The sequence below is a fragment of the Rosa rugosa genome, chromosome 6 (assembly GCF_958449725.1).
Source record: "Rosa rugosa chromosome 6, drRosRugo1.1, whole genome shotgun sequence".
Classification (NCBI taxonomy): Eukaryota; Viridiplantae; Streptophyta; class Magnoliopsida; order Rosales; family Rosaceae; genus Rosa; species Rosa rugosa.
The window spans coordinates 51,116,870-51,139,353 of record NC_084825.1 but is presented as its reverse complement, the minus strand read 5'-3'; the positions used below and the strand labels follow the sequence as shown (position 1 = coordinate 51,139,353).

At 38.5% G+C, this 22,484-nt stretch overlaps 1 protein-coding gene and 1 long non-coding RNA gene across 3 annotated transcripts; both read right to left on the bottom strand.

Annotated features, from left to right (window-relative positions):
- Window positions 1-737: 737 nt before the first annotated feature.
- On the bottom strand, window positions 738-1,869 carry LOC133713989 (probable transcriptional regulator SLK2). The gene is made up of 3 exons (XM_062140007.1): window positions 1,817-1,869; window positions 1,626-1,695; window positions 738-1,026 (listed from the first exon to the last, which is right to left on the bottom strand). Exons 2-3 carry the CDS (start codon window positions 1,672-1,674, stop codon window positions 842-844), a joined length of 234 nt encoding a protein of 77 aa, XP_061995991.1. The 5' UTR covers window positions 1,675-1,695; window positions 1,817-1,869; the 3' UTR covers window positions 738-841.
- Window positions 1,870-5,039: 3,170 nt separating this feature from the next.
- Window positions 5,040-13,299, bottom strand: LOC133713911 (uncharacterized). Of its 2 annotated transcripts, XR_009848322.1 has the most exons (12): window positions 12,631-13,299; window positions 12,080-12,227; window positions 10,234-10,375; window positions 9,265-9,427; window positions 9,056-9,146; window positions 8,611-8,902; window positions 8,369-8,481; window positions 8,022-8,116; window positions 7,807-7,885; window positions 7,624-7,685; window positions 7,500-7,543; window positions 5,040-5,625 (listed from the first exon to the last, which is right to left on the bottom strand). It is a non-coding gene; the product is annotated as an uncharacterized LOC133713911 (long non-coding RNA). The 2 variants fall into 2 exon arrangements; XR_009848321.1 differs by lacking the exons at window positions 7,500-7,543; window positions 7,624-7,685; window positions 10,234-10,375; window positions 12,080-12,227; window positions 12,631-13,299 and adding an exon at window positions 9,560-9,777.
- Window positions 13,300-22,484: the final 9,185 nt, after the last annotated feature.

Below are 22,484 nucleotides of genomic sequence, written 5' to 3'. Positions count from 1 at the left end.
AATTTACTTAGATTTGATATGCTCATGTGCATATATTTAATTTCATATGCTATATAAAAAACAAGGCTATCATTCACAAAGATTCCTTTTACATACACCATCCGAAGTATCAAAGATTCTAGTCAGGTACTAAAGAGATCGTTTTTTCCTAGCCACCTTAGGAATATTATCATCAAGATCATTCTTAAAAAGCCGTTTTCGATCTGTGAATTCACGGGCAATGTCTTGAACCATATACTCTTGCAAATGAAGGATTGAGGGTAAATCTTGTGCTCTATGATTGAATGCAATGTTACCACCACCTGCCGAAAAGTCGCTATTTGCAGCAGCTTTGAAACTGTTATTCCTACTTGGAGCAGGGCCGTAACTTCCAGACACAGTTGGAGTAGCATTAGCGGCCGTTGAAATATTACCTCAAAAACTCAAACCATTCCTTGTCAAACTCCCATTAGAATTTGGTCAGGGAAGAGATTGTTGTCCCCTATTGTTATTATTAGACATCTCCTGCAGCAGTTGCTCGATCATCATCTGTTGCTGCAAGGCCTAGTTGCCTTGGGAGTTCTGCGGATTGGTTTGTTGAAGCAAGCTCTGAGTGACCGCTGCTGTAGCTGCGGTGTCTGATGTGAGGATAGATGGGGCTTGAATAGCCACTGCTGGGTAAATTCTGCATTGGTCCCGAACTCCCGGTATTAAAGCAGCAGCACCCTAGAAAGGTGATGATGGACTTTGGTTGGAGTTATTTAAAGACGAAGATGCCTCATGTTGAAGAGAATTTGCATTTGAGCAGATTCTGGTAATTGGTCAGCGCTAGAGCTGCTTGTGTTGAGCCACTCAAAGCTCCTCAACTAGCCATGTGCTGCTTGTTATTCATTTGATTGTTTAGTCCGGGATGCAACACCATTAGATTACTAAGAGTGTTCCTGTCAGTTGGCATGGCTTGAATACTTGCTAACTGCTCCATTTCCTGGATCTTTTGCATCTGGAGCTTGGTTGCATTTGCATGTCGAGGATAAACCTTCAAGCCCTCTGCAATTTTCAGCACAAGATCAATCAAAGAAATCAATATAAAGAAATAGAACCAACAACGGAGACAAGCAACAAGCAAACATACAGGAGCTCACAAAAAGTTTAGCACAACAAGGAATGGGGGGGGGGGGGGGGGGGGAAGTTAATGAGAAAGAATCAGTGAGGACAAGAAATAAGTATCCAAGTACCAACTTCACCGCATTATATATCAAATACAAGAAACAAGAGCAATATTACTTTGTACAGGAAAGATATGAAGACAACAACAGGGTGATTCCAGTCAACTCCAGATCCACCATGTCCAAAGCCTCATTAACTTAACTAAACATAATACTCGAGAAGCATGCCAATTAGGCCCGTACTGAACACTATAACTACCTCACCAGAAGATAGTTAACTCATGGAATGAGTAAATTAAAGCAACAAGCAATACCAAGCGGATATCAATGGCAAAAACATATCATGGTTTGTTCAAGAATCTGTCTAAGATGGTGTTGGAATACGAATATATGACTAACATTGTGCTCAACTAACATGCAAAGCAGCATCAGAGAATTACAAAATGGAAAGAGGAATAGAAAAAAAAAACATGACTATACCAATTGGGCCAACTTTGTTTTCCCGGCAGAAATCGATCAAATCTTTCATGTTGTTCACAACCTCTGATATCTGTTAAAAGTTAGAAAGTCAGCGACTAAAATAAAATTCAAGTATAAAGAGATACATGACATGAAAACTGAAGATCATATTCTCACTCAAAAATCATGTCCACGAATGCAATAAAATATACCTGGAAACACCTCACATATCTTTTGGAAAAGCCCAAGTCATTCAGCGACTGCGACTCCACTCATAGGGAACTCATAATTTGTATATGCTAGATACAACATATATGATGGATGATTGACTAGTTGCCCCTGAAAATACCAGTCCTTCAACAAAACGGTTCAAAATGTAAACTTTTTAACTCATGGCACTTCATTAATGTGATATTTGATTATATGAGTATCTTAGGACCTTATATTAGTGCCTTATTTTAAGCAATACATACTATTGCGTTGGCTCTATTAGCCAAATATTGTATTGTTAGTTTTCATCACTTTCCTCTTTTAAGGAAACAGAGTTCTTAAACTCTGTGTTTTTGAGTAATTTAGAGACATGTACTCGTAGTTGATTCATGCATTTATCCTTTAGTGAGGTAGAAAGAATGTTCAGATAATGAGTACTGAGTAGATAATGAGTACTGAGTAATGTGATCTGTGTGAAAGCTTTTTTCATTTGTTTGAATCTGAGTTAGATTGATTTCTCAATTACACAAATATGTGATGTCAATCATGTATGTTACTTGATGTCATGGGTCATTAGCAACTCCTCCAGTATGCAAGTATTTGAATTTAGTTTACATGGTTATTGTGGAGTGTTTTTTGTGCTTGCAAACCCCATAACCTGAAAATGAAATTAAATGATATTTCAGAAAACTACTAGTAATTCTATGTCAGTAAAAACTATCTAAGGTTGCCAACTTTTTCGTTTTGAAGGTTGAAAAATTGATTCATAATGTTACTCCTCAAATGTGAGTATGAGATAGCTCATGATTAACAGTTTGATTAAGTTCCCAACGTACCAAACAAATCTTGTTTTATTCAATAGCTAACCTCAACCATCTTCTTCACAGTTACTGTTGGATTAGTGTGGTATGAGTAATTAATAGCTCTAGTATCTGTTTCTCTATTATTGCAGTTTACTACTTGGTGATTACCTTTAATCTTTTACTGTATTTTTTAGTACAGTATGGACCTTGTTTACAGTTTATATATAGTCATGAATTATTGGATAGTTTTCTCAATACCAAGTGCAAACCTTTTTGTTTCAGTGGGAGCGAAGAGGGAAAGCACCATATACCAGTAGGATTAAAGGTAGTGCTCAGAACCGAGTGGCAAAATTTATCATTAAAACATATCTATTAGCACTATCATACAAACTATGATATGCTCTCAAGGGAAGGCTCAGTTGTTACTTTTTGGCAAGTTGCATTTGTATTTGGAAATCACCTTCGAGTAGTTGCCTATTCAGCTTATATTAAGTTATGGAAGTTTCATTTTGATTCGGAACTTCAAATGGTCTGTTTGGCAGTTGCCTATTCAGCACAAAAATAGTTATGAAGTTGCACTTTGATTTGGAACTTCAAATGGCCTGTTTGGCAGTTCCGTATTCAGCTTATACCTATTCTGCAACTGGGTTTAGACATAGTAGTTGCATTACTATAAATTGGAACTCCGTAGGGCTCAATACTCTGCTGATGATTTGGTAATCCAACGATGACCTGCTACAGGGAGTTCAGTGTAGCTCATGCTTTTATATCATATATTGGGTTCAGTTCAGTACTTATCCTCCCAGCTGGGCTCTGGGGTTGTTGTGTGACAACTCGGGGCGTATAAGTGTCAATAATTAACCATAAGTCTGCAGTTTGGAAAAAAATAATTACTAGAGCAAAGTTAATTTCCTTTTTAATTGAGGATATGTATTTTTGTTGCAAACATTCTTGGTACCAATACAAGCAAATTTCAGTTTAGGGTTGTCAATGTAATGTATGGTATATATAGCCCATGTATGAATGTTTTTTTTATCCATATTGGAAAAGTAGGTTTAAACAAAATATTAAAATTTGTTACAACAAGAGCCTTGTATATTGTACTTTTATCATCTTTCAGAAAATTGCAACAAATATATTACAAAGAACTTGATCTAAAAGAAAACAATATCTAAATATGGTGCCTCCTGATGTTTATGCATTACAATTAGGTGACTTCAATGTTGTATTTTGATCAGATATTCAGTTGGTATGGTTTGGAAAATATTTTCTCATGTACTGGTTGCATTTATCGTTGTCCATGCAAGTATTGCAAACTTCATTAGTAAATGGAACTGACAATTTTTCTACACTTTACTGTTAGGGAGTACAGAAAGCTATAATGGTAATGGTTGGATGGAGAGATGATGAAATCAATTGTTAGTCTTATGGAACCATGAAGACCATTGTTACTGCTGGTAGAGTGTCATGCAGAGCGGAGTATTATGAGTTGGGAACCTTGGGTGGTACTAATAGAAGCAAAAAGCGCCAATTTTGTGTATGTGGCCAGTTAGGAAGTAGAGTTATATTTTTCGAAACACAGAGTGAATAGAATGTGTTTTGTGATATTGTAAGGACAATGTGGAAAGGGATTGTATTCCAATTCCATAGCGCGATGTCACATGCTAAAATGTTATATTTCATGTTGCTGATCTTATTGCAGATTGTTGCTGGTATCTCTTCTTTCAGTTAATGGATGCGTGGAATTTGAGTAGAAATACTGTAGGGTATTTGGCCTTTTGCTGTGGAAACCATTTTCAGGTTTCCCACTATCTGAGGATTTTGTTTTATTTGCACCCTGGGAATTTAATCCTTTTGTGAAGCCTCATTATAATGCAAAGACAGACTAGGAAGTTAGAGTAACTTGTCATGTTATGTTTGCATAAGTCCCTATTTCCAGCATGCTGAAGTTAGGATCACAAGAGAGTAATCGGACTTTGATACTTGTTACTCTTGGATCTCTTGGATATGATAATGGAAATAAAGTCACTTATTTACTGCAACTTCGGTGTTTCTATCACTTCCTAATTCTTTTCAATATATACGTCCCCGTTTCAAGCTAATTGCGGCATACATCACTCTTTCTGCGAGCATTGACGCAAGTCATGTTCTGGAAACCCATATGATCTTTTATGTAATTTGTTAAAACAACAATGCGTATATTCCGTATAAATTTCTACACCAAGGAGTGTTTGCCAGTGTTGCATTGACATGGGAGAAGGATGTAACTAAAATCAGTTGCAAATAGTGTCACTGCCTTTCGGTAATTTTGTCTCTAAATTTACATCCATGAAGTACTGCCGTACACTTCTGCAGGAGAAAGACTAAACATCTGCATTGCTCTTAGGCTCCGGTTTTAGAAGCAAAACAAAACCACATCAATAAATCAGTGATGATGCACAAGGGGAAATCCTTGCAAGAATATTTCACCCACAATTCATTCTCATTTATTATCCCATTTTAGCAATGACCTTTACAACAGTAGGAAAGACATAGTGGAAATTATTACCCATGAAATAAATACAACTACTCCAAATTACTATTGTACATAGTTTACCAAAAAGACAAAAACAATTACTATTGTACACATGCCAACTAGGAATCCAAGACATCATTGTTACTCCATATCAAACCAGAAAACGAGAGTCGACGTCCGAGCATACATGACTCGGACTCGCTGCAATGTCAGGCCTCCACTAGTTGAAACAGCCTTGTCACCTCCTTCAATTCGAGTGATCGAGTCCAAGAAACAGAAGCACCATCCTTATAACACTTCACCGATGAAGACAACAGTTTCCGCACTTGCCGTACTGACAATGGGGACTGAAAGGAAGTCTAGGGGATTCGCCTCGCACTGTAGCACACACCCATCTATTGTGAGCCTTCCACTTCTATGAAGCAAGCAACAACCCAGCTCTGCCTTCACTGTTAAGTTTGCCAATTTGCAGGTGGACAGGAACTCCAATGCACTGCTCAAACAAAATGAATTTTTTTTTATAAGAAGAGAAATGATAAGAAAGAGTGGTGATTTCCAGGATCACTTCCAGACTGCTATTGGCAACAGATTTAACACCCAATGGTTCATATTTGCTTTACCAAAAGAAGAAAGAAGTCCTTGATAGTGAGACAAAGTGGCACATACATGGTATCCATATGAATAGCATCCAAGAGGAAATGTTTATGAGCTGACCCCCAAATACATCCCTTGGAATGTTTTTTTTTTTTTGGTTGGGAATCTCAAGGAAAAGAATATAAAAAGCATAACAACCATAATCTTGACATGGTTCTTTGATCTTATATATTCAGCTGTTTTCAAAGAAATTTGTATATTGGAGAAAGTGCAGGATACAGAACCAGTTGCTATGTATTTGGCTCAAAAAACATAACAGCATGGAAGTTGATCCTGGTGATTGGACATTTGAGAGAGAAATGCCCACTTTATACAATCCTATCTCTCACTTGAATGCCCATCAAACTATCCACAAACACAACATAAACCTCCCAAATCATGTTTTCATTGGACCTAAAAGAAAAGCTTGGGATATATAACAACAATTTGATATTTTTCTAAGCAATCCCTTCTGTCAGGAATACTAGACATGGCTCCACTATCACGATGTTAACCAAAAATCACACATTTTTAGCACCCTGCTATGCCTCAAATAAGTTCAACTCTCACACTCGCTCACACCATTATAACACCGCACCTATACCTCCAATTAATAAAGCCATTCCCCAATTCAACTGTTGATGTCAACTCATCAAGCACTTTTTTTCATAGTTTTAAAATACTTTGCTGAAAGAGTTATTTGTCTTACTAGTGAAAGAGTGAACTATTTCATGTGTGAAATAAGATGCTGCTCATTTAGAGACTTACCTAGCATAAATTATTTATGGTGGGGAATGATGGGAGCTGGCTTCTACTCTTTTTGGGAGGCTAGAAATTCTATCCGTTTTCAGTGCTCTTAGAATCAGCGGTAGAGCCTCAAGATCACATCAAATTCGTGAGGTAAATTGGCATGCTCCTTGTGCTTTTCAATTAAAGGTTAATACAGATGGTGCTGCTCGTGGGACGCCTGGACTCGCGGGCTATGGAGGTATTTTTCGTGATCACTTGGGTAATTGTATGGGTTGTTTTGCTGGTTCCTTGGGTATTGCTACTGCCCTAGAAGCAGAGCTTCAAGCCATTATTCATGCAGTTTCAATAGCATCAGGAAAAGGATGGACTTCTCTCTGGATTGAGTGTGATTCAGCGGTAGCAATTCACTTTCTTGCCAATAAAAATTACTCAGTCCCTTGGCGTCTAAGTGTTGATTGGGTCAATTGTTGTACCATTCTCTCCTCTATGCAGATTCAGTTTTCACATATTTATCGAGAAGGGAATCAAGTGGCTGATTGCTTAGCTAACTATGGGGTGGATCATGAGGGGCATTATTGGTGGGACTCTTGCCCTCCTTGTGCATCAGCTGCCTTTGTTCACAATCTGCAAGGGTTACCGAATTTCCGTATTAGCTAATTCTGAAGTGCTTGATTGATTTCATGCAACGGTGGTTTCTGCTGCATGATTGCTCTATTCATTAGTTCGTAACTATTTTAGCTCAGTGCTCACTTTGAGTACTTTATTTCATTTTGTTTTCAGAGAGGTTTTGGTTCTTGTCCCCCTCTCTCCTCTTGTGTTTTCTTTTCCTTTTTTAATAAAATAAAATAGAGGGATGGGCGGTGGGTTCCCGGTTGCGATGGCCCCCTTTCTTTCGAGATTGTGGGTGGGTGCCAGTCACCCCATATCGGCTGTCGCAGAGGAACTAATATCGCCTAATCCTCTATTTAATTGATACAAAAAAACCTAGCATAAATTATTTCAAGTAACTTGCTCTTGTTACCAAGGACCTGGAGGAATATAACTTTCACCTGTTAATAATATGGTCCTCACAAGAACTAGAACTTTTAGCTCAAAAAGGTATACTGACATTAATCTTTTCAGTTGTCTTAATTGGGATCAAGGAAGGACTTCACAGTGCTCCACAACATTCTAAAACCAGAACCAGCATTGATGATAAACATACGATTCATAGAAACGCAATGAAAACAAGAAAACTCACAGTTGTGTTGTCCACAAAAATAATATAGACCAAAAGATGTTCGTATGGTACCTCAGGATGGTTGTTGCTATCAATTGTCTGAAGGCAAGTGATAAGTTCCAATCTCACTGAAGGCAAATGAATCATTCATCTGAAAATTTAGCAATTTCACTGGTAATCGATTTTCCAATCTCATGTTGAAAGAGAAAGACTGAAGCAATAGTAAATTCCCTTCTTTGTAACCTCAAGCATTGTTTACAGACGTGTAAAAAGATATAAAGACTGACCTCTCCACTTGAGGCTCCTGTTTGAGCAGTGCTTCATGTTCCTCATTGGCAACAACAACTAGTGCAGCTGGATGTCTCCTATGGTACTCATGGATCTGCACATAGCATAGGAGTCCTTCTAGTCATGTACGAATAAACAGATGAAGGGTGCATGAGTGATGGGTATCTCATGCAAACATCAGAGTTTGAGTTTCGAGAGTAAAGTTTACAGAAATGGTTAAATTCTACCTAAATCAATAGAACATTCCTGCTTTGGTAAACTTGATCACAAATTTTGTTTTATGATGATTAAATTTCTCACATTTAAAAATCCCAAAAGAAGATGCAAGAGAGAGAAAGAAACACACCCGTTTCAATCTATGCAGTGAACACATATTGGTGGCTGTGGCAGCTTGACCTCCGAGAGCAGAGCCGCAAACTCGTCCTTGCTCACATTATCGTTATCCTCATAGATCTCAACCTGAAAATAGTAACAACCAATTTCCAGAATTTACAAGCATTTAGACCTGGAATTCACAATCCTAACAATCTCACTCTCTCATTGTCATTCAACCAAAATTGCAGAGAGATTGAGAAGAGTGATACTTACGAGTCTCTGTGTAGATGGTTTCTTCAAACTGGACCTTTATCTCCAACCTTATCTCCTCCTTGATGCACATGCCTTTCTCCGTCTCCCTTAAAAGCCCCTATGGTAACAACTCCAAGCACAGTTTCATCTTTCCTGTCGTATGCGAGTCGATTTGGTCAATTTCATGGCTCACCTCACGGCATCTGTTGGTCTACAATAGTTTTGGTTCATTGCAGACAAGTCCTTCCTCAAATTCCAAAGATTTCAGCTCTACAAATTCGAGCGGATTTGGAATGCAGATTCCTAAACTAACCTGGAAATATCTTTATTAAATAACAGTAGACTTCACTTGCAAATGAACAGAACAAATTCATTCATTTCCAGATCAATCGAATTCACGTGGTTCCCAACAGAACATTTTTGAAATTCAAAAGCATTTGCCAGGAAGATGTGCGCCAGTACTTACCTTTGACAACGAGTCACCTTTCACAAGCTCTGACTGAAATTCAGAATCACATGAGATGCTAGAATGAGAATATTAACAGAGAGAATCACTTCTGCAAAATGCAACCAAAGAACAAAGAAGAAATCATTACAAAGGAAAAGCTCAGAGATCCCCTGCATATATAACTAAAACAAGAAAGAGTAACTACAAAGAACAAGACTGCAGCTTACTGGCTCAACTTAGTTTGCACAATTGGTGAGGCACACATCATCCTGTGATCATGGGGTTTGGCTTTTACCACGTAAAGCAAATCCTCCAAATGCAGAAACAGCTTGGCTTCTGGTACCAGAAGACCAGAAGCTATACGCAAGTACAAACAAGCTTTCACAAATCCTGCAAATCCACTTCAAAGGTAAAACATCTGGCCCTTTTGCATTTAAAATTTGAGAAACTTCAAGATGCTTTGTCTGAGTATCTTAATGGAGACAACCCTCATGGAATGTAGAAGTAGAAAAAGGAATGTACACTTGTGAGGCCACATAAAGACAAGCAATCTCATGAATGCTTTAGCTACCAGTCATCTTTAACACAACCTTACAAATATTATTTGTAACCCAATTACTGTCATCAATTAATAACACGCTAGACTAAAGTCTCGAAAGAGAAAATGGGCAAATTCGATGAACAAAGTTCTGCAGTTCCATCATATAGTAATCCATTACATCGTACATTCCATAAAAATCAGAACTGTTCAAAAGGCAGTATCGAAAAAGCTCAGGAATTATCATCTCTTTATGGATGAATCATTAGATTAAAGGCATTTTGCACAGTGGTAGGTAGGACACTAAATGCAAAAGAAAAAAAGTGGGGTTAACTCTCAGCCCTCGTGCAAGACAAAAGCAGTTTCCATTGTGAGGTAACAGGACCGCAATGCATCCACTTACCTCAGAAAAAGTATTCTCAAATTCATAATAAAAGGGGTAGTGGTTGAAGAGAAATGCAGAATCACAAAACCTCAGACGTTTAATTAAGAATGCTCATTAATGAATCACAAAACCCATTCAGACTATAAATGTCCTCCAGATTGTTCTAATAACAACAAAGTTAATGTCAGGAGTAGTGGCAGAGAATTAACCTCCAAATACTAACAAGAATGTCAGTCTCAATTACTAACATAAACCTCATAAAAATACTTTTACCTGTATAGGGGTGCCAGTAAGACAGCATCGGCGACCAGCAACTAGAGCAGCAGCAGCAATAGAGATTTGGCTTTTAGAGGATTTTATGGTATGCGCTTCAACAAGAACCAACCGAGTAAAGTCCCCCATTGTCCTTAGAATTCTAGATGCAGAGAGGCAAGGAGAAAGGAAAAGATGCACAAAACTCAACTTGTGTTTGCACCTGTTTTTTGCACGTCGACCTACTAAGCTCTCGCTGTTGGATGAGAGAGAATTTTGGCTGAGATTAAGTAAGGGCCAAGAATGAAGTCACTCAATCATTCGGCCGAGAATGAAATTAATTGGCCATTCAGCTGAGATGAGGAAATTAGTCAAATAAGCATTAGGTCGACCGAGAATATAGAATTTAGGTTATACGGCCGAAATGAAGGTGTTGACAGAAATCAGAGTTTCTCGGTCACTCGATCGAGATTATAGTTTTGAGTCATATGACTGGGCATTGTTCGGTCACTCGACCGAGATTAGAGTTTTGAGTATGAGATAAAAACATCGTTCAATCACTCGGCTGAGGTTTGAGATTTTGGGTCGAACAACCCAAAAGATGATGAAAGTGGATCACACGGTTACATGGTTGGAAAATCTAAGTTCAAATGAGTGACTACGCAGATGGGTCGAGAAGGAGTTTAGATATGCTCGGCCAAGCCCAACTGACAAACATCGGCCGAGAAGTCCGTTCAAGGAAGGAATCCTCACAAGGAAAGAGTTTAAATCAATTAAGGATTTCAATTGTGAAGATTCCAGATATCAGCCGAATCATAACATTTATGAATGAATCAACCCAAAAAAGGAAGATGAATCCTACTTGAATTCCACGTCTTAGAGAGCAAGTTAGCCTAGTTTTTGATCTGTATATATAGGAGCTTTAAACTCAGAGAGAGACTTGCGTGGGGCACCCGCACCACGTGGCATATGCGGCAGACCAATCACGGCCTAGCAGGGGGGTCTTTTGGGTATTGTATATTTAAGGAGCAGGGGCATTTTTGGAAGAGAGAAAAAAATTTCTTTGTTCTGATTGGGTGGCCCTAAAGCCACGTGGTGGGGAAAACCCCACCTAAGAATTTCTCTTAAACTCATTGTAAAAGGTCCTGCACCACACAAACAAATCAACATAAAACTTTTACTCACAAACTTTTCTCTTGCTATCCCATAGGTACTTTACCTTCGATTCAACTTTCATAACTTGTTTTCATTTCTAGTTTCTTAGTTTCAATTCAATTCTTTACATTCAAGCACTTTACTTTCTTGTTTATTTACTTTATATGCACTTTACTTTTCGCACTTAGGAGTAGTTCGTAACATAGAATTATCATCCATTGATCTCTTTCGGCCAGTCCGGATTGGGTCGATGCGATTCGTTGTTCACACACACATAATCTCACAACGCTTTGACAACCGAGTCCACTTCACCTTCGTCTTCACCGTGATCTGCGAGTACCTTCACCCGATAGATCTCTCGCTTGTCACTCGAACATTTAAGTTTACCCAATAAGTGAACGTGATAGAAGATCCCGGTCAGGATTGACGCCTAACCGAAGTCCTTGCAACAGAGGCATTAGAACCTAACGGCCGAGAGGGTTCCTTCCTCGGTCTTCAATCATTTGATAAGAAGTCAGATACAAGCGCAAATCAGATCTGAACCTCGTTCGGCCATTCGGCTGCGAGTTGGCACGCCCGCGCAATTTCAGAAGGACGATTCAACCACAGGTCCCTCGGCCCTCATTTCGGCCGAGACGATTTTGAGGCAAACAACTTGTATACACAAGTGCAGAACTCATAAACAATTACAAATAGGATTTGTTTACATTACCTCTATAGAAAATTCTGATGCTCAAACTCCATATGTAGTGATCACAACATGGCTTTGAGCTAAAAGATTTGCATCCTTTGGTCTACTTTTGTCCATAATGAACATATACTGATACAGATCCAGGTTGCACATGAGATTCAATCTCTGCCTGAAAACACACACACACACTCAAATTGTTCAAAGTAGCTCTCAGATGGATAAAAATCTTATCGGAGTGCACATGACATTCTGATACATAAAGCAATGAATTGAATAAGCAATCCAGGATCAAATATGTAATCAAACCTCGAGAACATAAATAATCAAAATACGATCCTGAAGAATTCGACGGACAGTTTCAGATAGAATCACAAAACCCATTGAGCAATTACAAAACCATTGATCAAGCTCATCGATTCTCTTTGTCAATATATGTTAAAAAAGCTCATCTATTCTGGTTGATGAATCAAAAAACCTACTCAGCAATTACAAAAATCAATTCTGGTTGATCAATTCGAAACCCCAAAATATGAACACCTTGTAATTGGGAGAGTAAAAGTAAAGCAGCTTACCCAAACCCAATAAGCCGCCGCCAATCGAGTGACTTATTCGAAACCACAACATATATATCGCCTCCAATTTACGAATCGAATTGGAGGGGCTGAATCAAAAATTGGGGGAGAAGGGTAACGATGAGCGAGATGACGATGAGAAGGAGAAGGGTATCGATCAGGTGCCTCTCACCACAGCCGGAACTCGCAACCTCAATCACCTCCTCTGGAGAACGATGAGAGAAAGGGATCGATCGATCGCTCTGAGATTGCTTTAGGGTTGTATTGCTATCACGTGCTTCCCATGTGTATCTCAACGTAAACACAACACGAAGTTGCTCGTATTCACTCTCTCGAACTGCTTTTCCATATTCCAGCATCATCGCACATAGGTGAAGATCGAAGATGGGTTTCTGGGTTTGAGGGGTTTAGGGTGGGTTGTTGGGCAGAGTCAGGTGTCGGGTGACGATAAGGTTCAGAGGAGGAGGGAACAATCGTACTGCCCTTTAAAAGCAACACCAGCACCTAGACCTAGAGCCCAGAAAAAATTACCACTTCCGGCAAATTGAAGACTGAAGACACTCAAATTTTTGAACCCAATTCAACAAACAATTCAATTCATCCCTCCTTTTGGTTCTCCAAATTTCAACAAGGTCAGAAAACTGAAAAAGAGGGAGGGAGGGAGAGAGAAAAGAAAGGGAAAAGAGGACAATTTTCTCAAAAAAAAAAAAAAAAACAGAAATAAAGAAAAAGGAAATTGGGGCACGTGCAGAGCACGAGACTGTGTGACTTAGAGTTAGAGATTCAAAGTTAATGATGGATTTTTTTTTATAAATTTGCTAAAGTTATAATGGAGAAATGAGTCCAGGGAGAGAGAGCTTAGCTTAGAGAGTGAGAGAGAAGCACCATACCTGATCGGACTCTAGATTTTGCTCGGAGTCTTAGGCTAGTGTTGAAGCAGGGAGCTCGGGAGGGTTTTGATCAGTAGGAGAAATGAGAAGGTAGGAAAAGGAAAATGAGTGTACCGTTTATATAGTCATAAGGTCAGTACTAGATTCTAGATCTATGTGTTAATTAATTTATAGATTAAGTTTGAAAGCTATTTCCCTTGCCCTGTCTAGATCTTCACACACACACACACATCCATTATATTTCTTTACCTCTTCGATTTTATTATCTTGATTAATGTCATTATCTTCAAGTTCCTTTGCTCGATCTTGTTAGTTTTAAGTTGATTTATGACTTCTTGTTCTCTATATAGTTCTAATAAATGGATTCCACCATACAAGATCCTAACCAATTAAATCTTCATTACATTGCTTTGTTTTGTCTAAACAGTTTAATTTTCCTAGAGAAAAATGTACCATCAGTCCCTCAATTCTTGTGCACCGGCCAATTTGATACCCATATTCCCAATGCTATCAATGTGATACCTGAACACTTATTTTGCTATCGACGACATACATCTGTTAGATTTCTCTAACGGAGACGTTAGAACAGTGACGTGGCAAGCACACGAAGACAAAAAAGAGAGTAAATGACCAATTTACCCTTTTCTTTTATTAATTTATTTTTCCTTTCTTTTCTTCTTCTTCTTTTTTAAATGACTAAATCTGGGTCTATTGTTTCGTTGTTGTTCGTTGGATTCACTTGCCTGGTCTGGGTTCCAAAGAACATAGAAGAATGGTAGGTCTCTCCTTCTCTCTCTTTAACTCTATCCATCCGAATCCATTAAAAGCTTCAACCTTTAATGCTTTGACCCAACCACCACCAAATCCAAATCTAACCCATCACCAGTCTCATTCTCCCCCGAGGAACCTTGAGTGTGAGAATGGATTCGACAATCTGTGAGATATCGAAAATCGAAAGCAAAAGATTATTCATATTGAAATTAAACACAAATGATCATCAACAGATTACTTATGGAAGTGGGTATTCATCAATGGCTGTGAAGGAGGGTTTTCGCATGCAGCAGCCTTCGATATGAATATGACAGAAGCAGAGCAATGGCTGACTTGCCAATTGGCCATGGTGGATCTTGCAGCACTGCGATGGGTTTTGGATGAAGACGATGATCCCATGCTTCTTGATGATGGCTTCTTCTTCGAAAATTCCATCCAAGAAATTGGGAGTAATTGCAAGAATTGGTTACGGGTTAGGGTTTTTTTTTCTAGCAGGATTGGGGGTTTTGGATGTTATGGGTGGAATTGAGAAATTGTCGAGTTTGATGGGAAAGAAAGCGAGGATCTAGAGTTTCTGGGTTTTAGTATGAACAAGGAGGTTGAATGATGAGGAATGTTGCTATGACTTTAAAATCCCCAATCCTGCAAACACTAATTCCAAACAAATATGATGCACCTCACTCTCGTGATATGCAAATCAGTTTCGCTGCAATTTTGTTTTAATTTGAAAGCATCTCTTCTTTTCTTTGTTAATTATATCCATGTTTGCCAGACAACATGGATGCAACTTGACCAAGTCTATCTTCATTGAAAATTTGAAATTGCTGGCAACAAACAGATACAAATAGTTACAATCTTACCCCAACAAGAAATCAGAAACTAGGAAACTGAATAGCAAACAACAATAGGTCAGTTGATAAAATTGAGAGAAAGTTGATAAAATTGAGAGAAAGGATGAGGAGTTGAGGATGGGAGAAGAAGAAAGTAAATAAGAAGAAGAAAGGAAAAAAATTAAAAAGAAAGATAAAAAAAATTAATTAGTTAATAGGAAAAGACAATTTTGCCCTTAATATAAATATCATATGTGTGACACGTATTTGCCACGTTACTGTTCTAACGTTTCCGTCAGGGAAATCTAACGGATGTATGTCGTTAATAGCAAAATAAGTGTTCAGGTATCACATTGATAGCATTGGGAGTGTGGGTATCAAATTGGCCGGTGCACAAGAGTTGAGGGACTGTTGGTGCATTTTTCTTATTTTCCTATTAGTCGATTTATACCTTGAAAAATAGATGTTGGCTTTTAGAGAATATATAGACAAGTTTTTCATAAGATTAGATCGAGGACAATTTATAGGTCATGCGTGTTGATGAGTTTATAACATAGCATGGTTTTTTATTTTTAACTTTTATGATGATTAACCACGTGGTGTGGTGTGTTGGTCGAACGGCCTAGTCTGGAACCCCCAGGTCTAGCGTTTGAATCCTAGCTCCATCCCGTGGCCAGCAGATTTGAGGGACCCTTTGGGTTCGTATGTCTGCGGTGCAGTGGATTAGTCTGGCTTTGCCTGGCTTTCGCCGCAATGTCGGTGCAGGTGTCCTGGCGCTGGGATACCACTGCATGGGTGTGTGAGTTACTAACTGCTAACTACCCGATAAAAAAAAAAAAAAAAAAAAACTTTTATGATGATTTATCTTGTAGTATGGGAAAAATTTACGCATGTGGTGATTGTGAAGAGGAGTTTGACAAGAAATCGGCGTTCAAAAAGCATGAGCTTCAGCATCAGGATGACAAAAAGAGAAAGGATTGGAGCAAACCCTAGCAGTCCATCTCAACTTGAATAAGAAGGGAGAGTTGAAGGAATTTGTGTGCTCCACTTGCAAGTCAACCTCTGTGCTTGAGAATGGTCTAAAAAACCATCTCAAGAGCACAAAGCATGCTGCATAGTGTCATGTCATGCAGATTTAGTTATGCCTAGCTTATATTTTGCTCGAGTCTTAGACTCTTAGGGCCTGTTCGGTAACGTTTTTAAAAATGATTTTTCAAAAACCGATTTTGAAAATGAAAATAAGAAAACAAGATTGGATTTTTGAGATCCGAAAATGTGTCCGGTAGTATATTTCGAAAACAATTTTCAAAAACGAGAACAACAAAAACGAGTCCGGTACTACCGTATGAAAATGCAAAAAACAATGAAAATGTATACATATATCTCCGTTTTTTCTAAAATATGAGAATGAAAAGGTGAAAACGTCTATTTGTCGTTTTCCTGTTTTACGAGTAAAATAAAAAATCATTTTTAATTTTTATTTTTAGTATTTTTGAAAACAGACCAACGAACGCATTTTCAAGCCATTTTCATTTTATAAAATGAAAAAGATGACTTGAAAACGTTACCGAACGCCACCTTAGTACTCTTGCACTACTACAAATATGACATTTAATGACAATATTTAGATGACATTTGCTCAAAAACGTCATTAAATACCTTTTCTATGACGTTTTCTAATGGAAACGTCATTGATCAAAATTTCGTCTCAAGTTTATGACGTTTTCGAAATGTCATTGTAAGTCTTACTATTTGATGACGTTTTTAAACTGCCATTATTCTTATGACGTTTTTCAAATGTCATGAAAAATATTTCCATGATGTTTGATAAATGCCGTGAATGACAATGTGCCATGGCGTTTGGAGAACGTCATGAAAAATGTTTTCATGACGTTTGGTAAGTGTCATGAATGACAATAGATATTTAGGATATATATCCGATAAAGTGAAGAAATATATGAAAATCTGATAAAAAGATAAAAAAATAGAAAAAACTCAGTAATTCTCTATTCTTTATACATTGTTACACGATCACATATACAATACCATATCATCAATCAATTGAACATGCATATCAAATCACACATACACATCCAAACACAATTGTTTCGATTCCAAGAAAACCACATAACAATCAAGAAATTGTAAATTTCATCCGGTCACCATCTACTCTAGCCTAACGCACGCCGGGAATGCAACTAGGGTTCTTGAGCACAATCGAAAACTTAATAATCATGCTATGAATCGAAAACAATTTTCACAGAAAAACCTGATTTTGCTTTTTCCCCAATTTGCTGCTAAAATCACAGCGGAAGTGTGAATTTGATAACCAGATGCAGCAATTGACTTTATTGGCTTCTTGATTCACAGCAGTTGGGATTTTGAATCCCTTCTCGAGATGAAAACATCTCGCACGTTTCCGAATCCAGTCCCAGACCTTCATCTTGATCAAAACTGACCGTTGTGATACAACGGTCACCTGTTCTTCATGTTTTGGTCGGGTTTGGGCCTGGATAGTCCGCGTGCTGTGACTGGGCCTTGATTAAATAACTTACCTTGATCAGGTACCTGATCAGTTACTTGGTCAGTTACTTGACCCGTAAAGCAAAAACCCTTTTTTTTTTTTCTTTTTTTTTTTTTGCAAAACCCTATGTAATACCCGCAATTTTCCATTTCGTCTCGTGAAATTGTGCGAATTGATTAAAGTGCTTTTGCACGAATATTACCCGAAATAATTCAACTTTTTGAATTATCGAAGTTTCGAAATATTCGTTTTAACAAAAGCTCGAATTGTGCGATTCAAGAAAAATCGACTTTTCTACGTACGGAATTTGGGAAAAACTTCCTTCATAAAAGTTGTAGAGCTCGTCGATATGATCGCGTGCATATGTCGAACGAAATTTTTGGAGTTCGTACGATTATGTTACGAATTTTGGAAATATGAGATTCTTTTTATAATCTCTTTTCCTCGGATTCTCTTTTAGAAATTTCTTTTTCTTCCTTTTCCTTTTCCTTTTCCTTTCCTCCGGGTCTCCTTCCTTCTTTTTCTTTTTCTCTTTTTTTTTCTTCTTTCTCTCTCTCGCTCGACCGAAACCGAAAACAGAGCAAAGGCTCTTCGGTCTCTCTCTACCTCCACCGGCCACCAAACGGCGTCGAACCACTTCCTTTTGCTTCGTCTCAGCCTTGCGCAGCTGCCAGAGGCAGCCTTGCACCGTGACACGGCCACCAGCGGCGGCGGGAAGCTCCGCCCGGTTTGAGCTCGTTTTGGAAACAAGCTTGATATCTCAAGCTACCGGTCACCAATCCTCACCAAAATCCATCCACAAGCTCGCCTCAACTTCCTGAAACTCCCAGAAGCAGCCTCACACGGCGGCGTGGCCCGTAGCAGTGGCTGCAAGTCAAACCCAACCAAGAACGAGACCGGAGCTATCGATCAAGATATCTCGAGCTGTAGTGCATCGTTTTGATTGATTCTTTTTCCAGTGGGTTCCCCTTGATGTTATTAACAACTCTCTAGAAGGCATCGAGGCCTGAAATTGAAGCTTTGACGTCGAAATCGAGCCTTGCCGGATTCTGCAAAATTCTGGAATTTTTCCGACCACCGAAGCTTTCGATCGGTATATCTCGAGCTACAGACCATATTTTTCTGTGATTCTTGAACCAGTGAGTTCTTCTTGAGTTTCTTAACAACTCTTCAGAAGGAATCGAAGACTTAAATTGACGTTTTTACGTCGAATTGGAGCTCGCCGTTTTCTGCAGTTTCTCGCCGGTTTCTGGAAAATTCCGGCCACCTTCATACTGTTCAAGGTAATTTTCGACCCCTTCCGGTCATTTTCAGACTTCGTGCTAGTTATGAAAGTTGTCAAGCATGATGAGAGGAAGAAGAGCAGCCCGGCCCCGACACCATTGGTGGTGGTCGGCGGCGGCTCTGCCACTAACTCCGGCGGCCCTTTCCGGCCACCTCCGGGGATCAAAAATATGGTTTCTGTACATTTTCAGATTCTATATTTCAATACGATCATTTCGATATATTATACGCAATTTTTGGATATCGTATGATTAAGTTATGAATTTTTAAGTTTAGATCGATTTCGATCGTTAGATTTGTGATCTGTGAAGTTAGGACCGTCAGATGGACTTGTAGTTTTGATATGATGATCTTATGACTGTCCCAGTGGCTTTGTGTGGTCATGGGCGAAGATCCGACCGTTGGATCTTCGTATAAATGCAAAACAGTGATTAGGAAGGCGATCCGTGAGGATCCGACCGTTGGATCATCATGTAATTTCAATCCGACCGTTGGATTGTCGTTTGATTATGTTTTTGAGTTATTGGCTAAGTTAAGGTCATGTTTGATTAGGTGATCGACGGTTTGATTTGGCGGACGATTCGTGAAATTGTATTTTGAGCTGTTAAGAAGACGCAGCGGGAATTTAGAGGTGAGTAAACCTCACGTGGTTCATATTACGAACCGAGTACCTTTAATTACTTTATTTTCTGTAGTAATTGTGTGAAAATATTTATGGAATAAATATTTGTTTTAAATCATATGGACTTGATCAACTACGGTCCATAGGTAAGTAAAATGATTTAATTATACAAAATGAATTTCATGATTTTCTTGTGTGAACTATAGTTGGTATTAGTGGTCATTCCTGAGTGGGTGATTACGTATATATATATATATTTACGTGATTATATGTGGAATGGTGTGACATTGAAGAGTGTGGAATTGTGATGATTTATTTATTATGGTTTGAAATTTGACTTATCATATTTATATGTGATGATCATGATTGATGAGTTCTTGTTAATATTCATGATTTACATTGGAGTATGTATAGAGTTGGAGAATGTAGGATTCTGAGGACGAGGTGTCCGAAGTTTGACGGTTATGGATAACCGGAGTGTTTGTGTACTGAGGACGGGGATGTCCAAAGTGCGACGGTTTATTATTAACCGAAGTTGTGTACTGAGGACGGGGATGTCCAAAGTGCGACGGTTTATTATTAACCGAAGTTGTGTACCGAGGACGGGGATGTCCAAAGTGCGACGGTTTATTATTAACCGAAGTATATGGTGCTGAGGATGGGGATGTCCAAAGCGCGACGGTTATAGTGTTAACCGAAGTATTTTTGCCGTTGCTTGACCCTAGGCCAAGGTGTCAGAGGTAACGAGGCAGTTAGAGCTCTAACGTGTTATTGGGATGGACCAGAGTGGTGTTATGTGGGTTGGGTGTTTGCAGGACCAGTGTGGTGTATTGTGATTTGAGGATTGTGAAAATGTATTCCTTGTGGTTTTCCATGAGTGGTTTGATGTCTCTTTGCAGACGTAATACTGTTGAATTTTACTTGAATTGTAATTTAATAAATCAACAGTTCTTTCTTGTTTACTCATACTGGCTGTAAAAAGCTTACCGGGTTTTGTGTTGTTGCAACTCCCGGTACACTATTCAAATTGTGTAGCGGGTAATCCTACAGGACAGGAGAACCAGGACGGTGATCGTGCGGTTAGAGCAATGGTTATAGTTTTACAGCAATTGTAATAGTGAGGCGAGTTAAGCTCATTTGAGCCTTACAATTTGATTTGGTGGGAGTGTGCTGTAATAAATAACTTGAGGATTTGGGTTATTGTAAATTTGAGAGTTGTGAAGTGTGGTTGTTTGTGAGAAAAAAATTCAGGATGTTAGTTGTAATTTGTTATTATTCATGTTTCGGATTTGAATTGATTATTCAAAATTCGGGGCGTGACACCCTAAAACGATTTTCATGCCAAGCAAAAACTGAATTCATATTTGTGAGCCTATGCTCTGATACCAATTGTTAAAACCATATACATGCTCACAACATATGCACAAAAGGATCAAGACTTACCTTCAGCAATTACTGGCATGGATTCCATCTTATGCAGCTACAAAACTCGATCACTGAATATGGTCTTCTGTTACTTACCAACTTGCTTCTCAATGGACAGAACTTATGCAATAATCGTGGACCAATTCATCTGTATATATAGGAGACTTAAACCTCAAGAAACTTCCCATTAAAGCATTCCTTATCGGATTAGGTTTCCTAGTTAGATTCCTAATGTATCACAACCTTGTAGCCTTTCTTGTAGACTAAGCAATGGATTACTATCCTTAATGAATTGATACACTGCTTCATTAAGTTACTAGTATTGATTTACAGTTTGTATCCATGTTAAACTAGGTTTGACATTTAACTAATCATGAATTACTTTATGATGATATGTGTTAAGTCCATATTTGATCTAACGTTGCAAGTCAAGGATGATGTTGTATAAATTCCATGTATCTTCTTCGTCTGCAGGAATCAAGAGCATCGGAGGGTGATGACAATTTGACATCATCTTAGCTTGTTGGCTTCGATTATTGTTGGCTACACGGTGCCATGACTTGCAAATAACACTACACCGCAAATAATCTGATGGTAACTCTAGTCTCTTGAAAACTGAGTCTAGTATTTTTTCTGACAAACTTTTCCAATCTGGATACATAATTTTGAAACCTATATCACCTCAACTAGCTAGCTTGGTCTTGAGTATTGACAACTGATGAAGTTTTTGCTTTGGGCAGGTTTTTGTTTATTGCTTCTCTCTTGTCAATCTCTGTGGCTTTGCATAATATTTTGTCTTCCTTGATTTCAGCGTACGTCATATATCTTTCTTAACTTTTTGTTCAGATAATTACATATTTTAACTTCTTTGAGTTATATCTTTTGCATCCGATTTTATGTTTTATCCACAATCTAGATCGGCGATCTCAAAACCTTGTAGCCAGAAGGCCCAGAACAAGGATTAAGACTATTAAAACTGTACAATCAGTTGATCAAAAGTGCTATAGTTGTTCAGATTAATCACAGTGCTGTTCTGCCTGTCTATATTCTTGCACTAACACATTTAAGTTGCAATAGGAGCTCGAAAAAGTGTATATTCTTGCACTTAAACATAAGAAAATTGATAAGCTAGATGACTAAAGAGCAATGAGGTCGTGACTTTACGAGGATGGTGTGTACGTGCACCGGGGGCTAGCTAATGCCTTGAAAGCACCAGTCCTCTATCAAAACAACAGCTTGAACCGCCTGAAATCTTGATAGCGGAAGGCATATACTGATAACTGACATGAACAAACAAGTTTCATTCTCATTTCCATTTGGCACGAATACTTGTCTTGCAAGTTACACCAACGAACTGATGACTAGAGATACAGTTCCACCTCTTTCGATCTGGGACAGAAACAGTGGCGCCCTTATAACAATTGCGGCAACACCTACTTCCTTTGCTCATGAAATAGCAGAACACTGAAGTTCAGAAGGGTTTATGTCAAGTTGAGCAAGTTTATCCA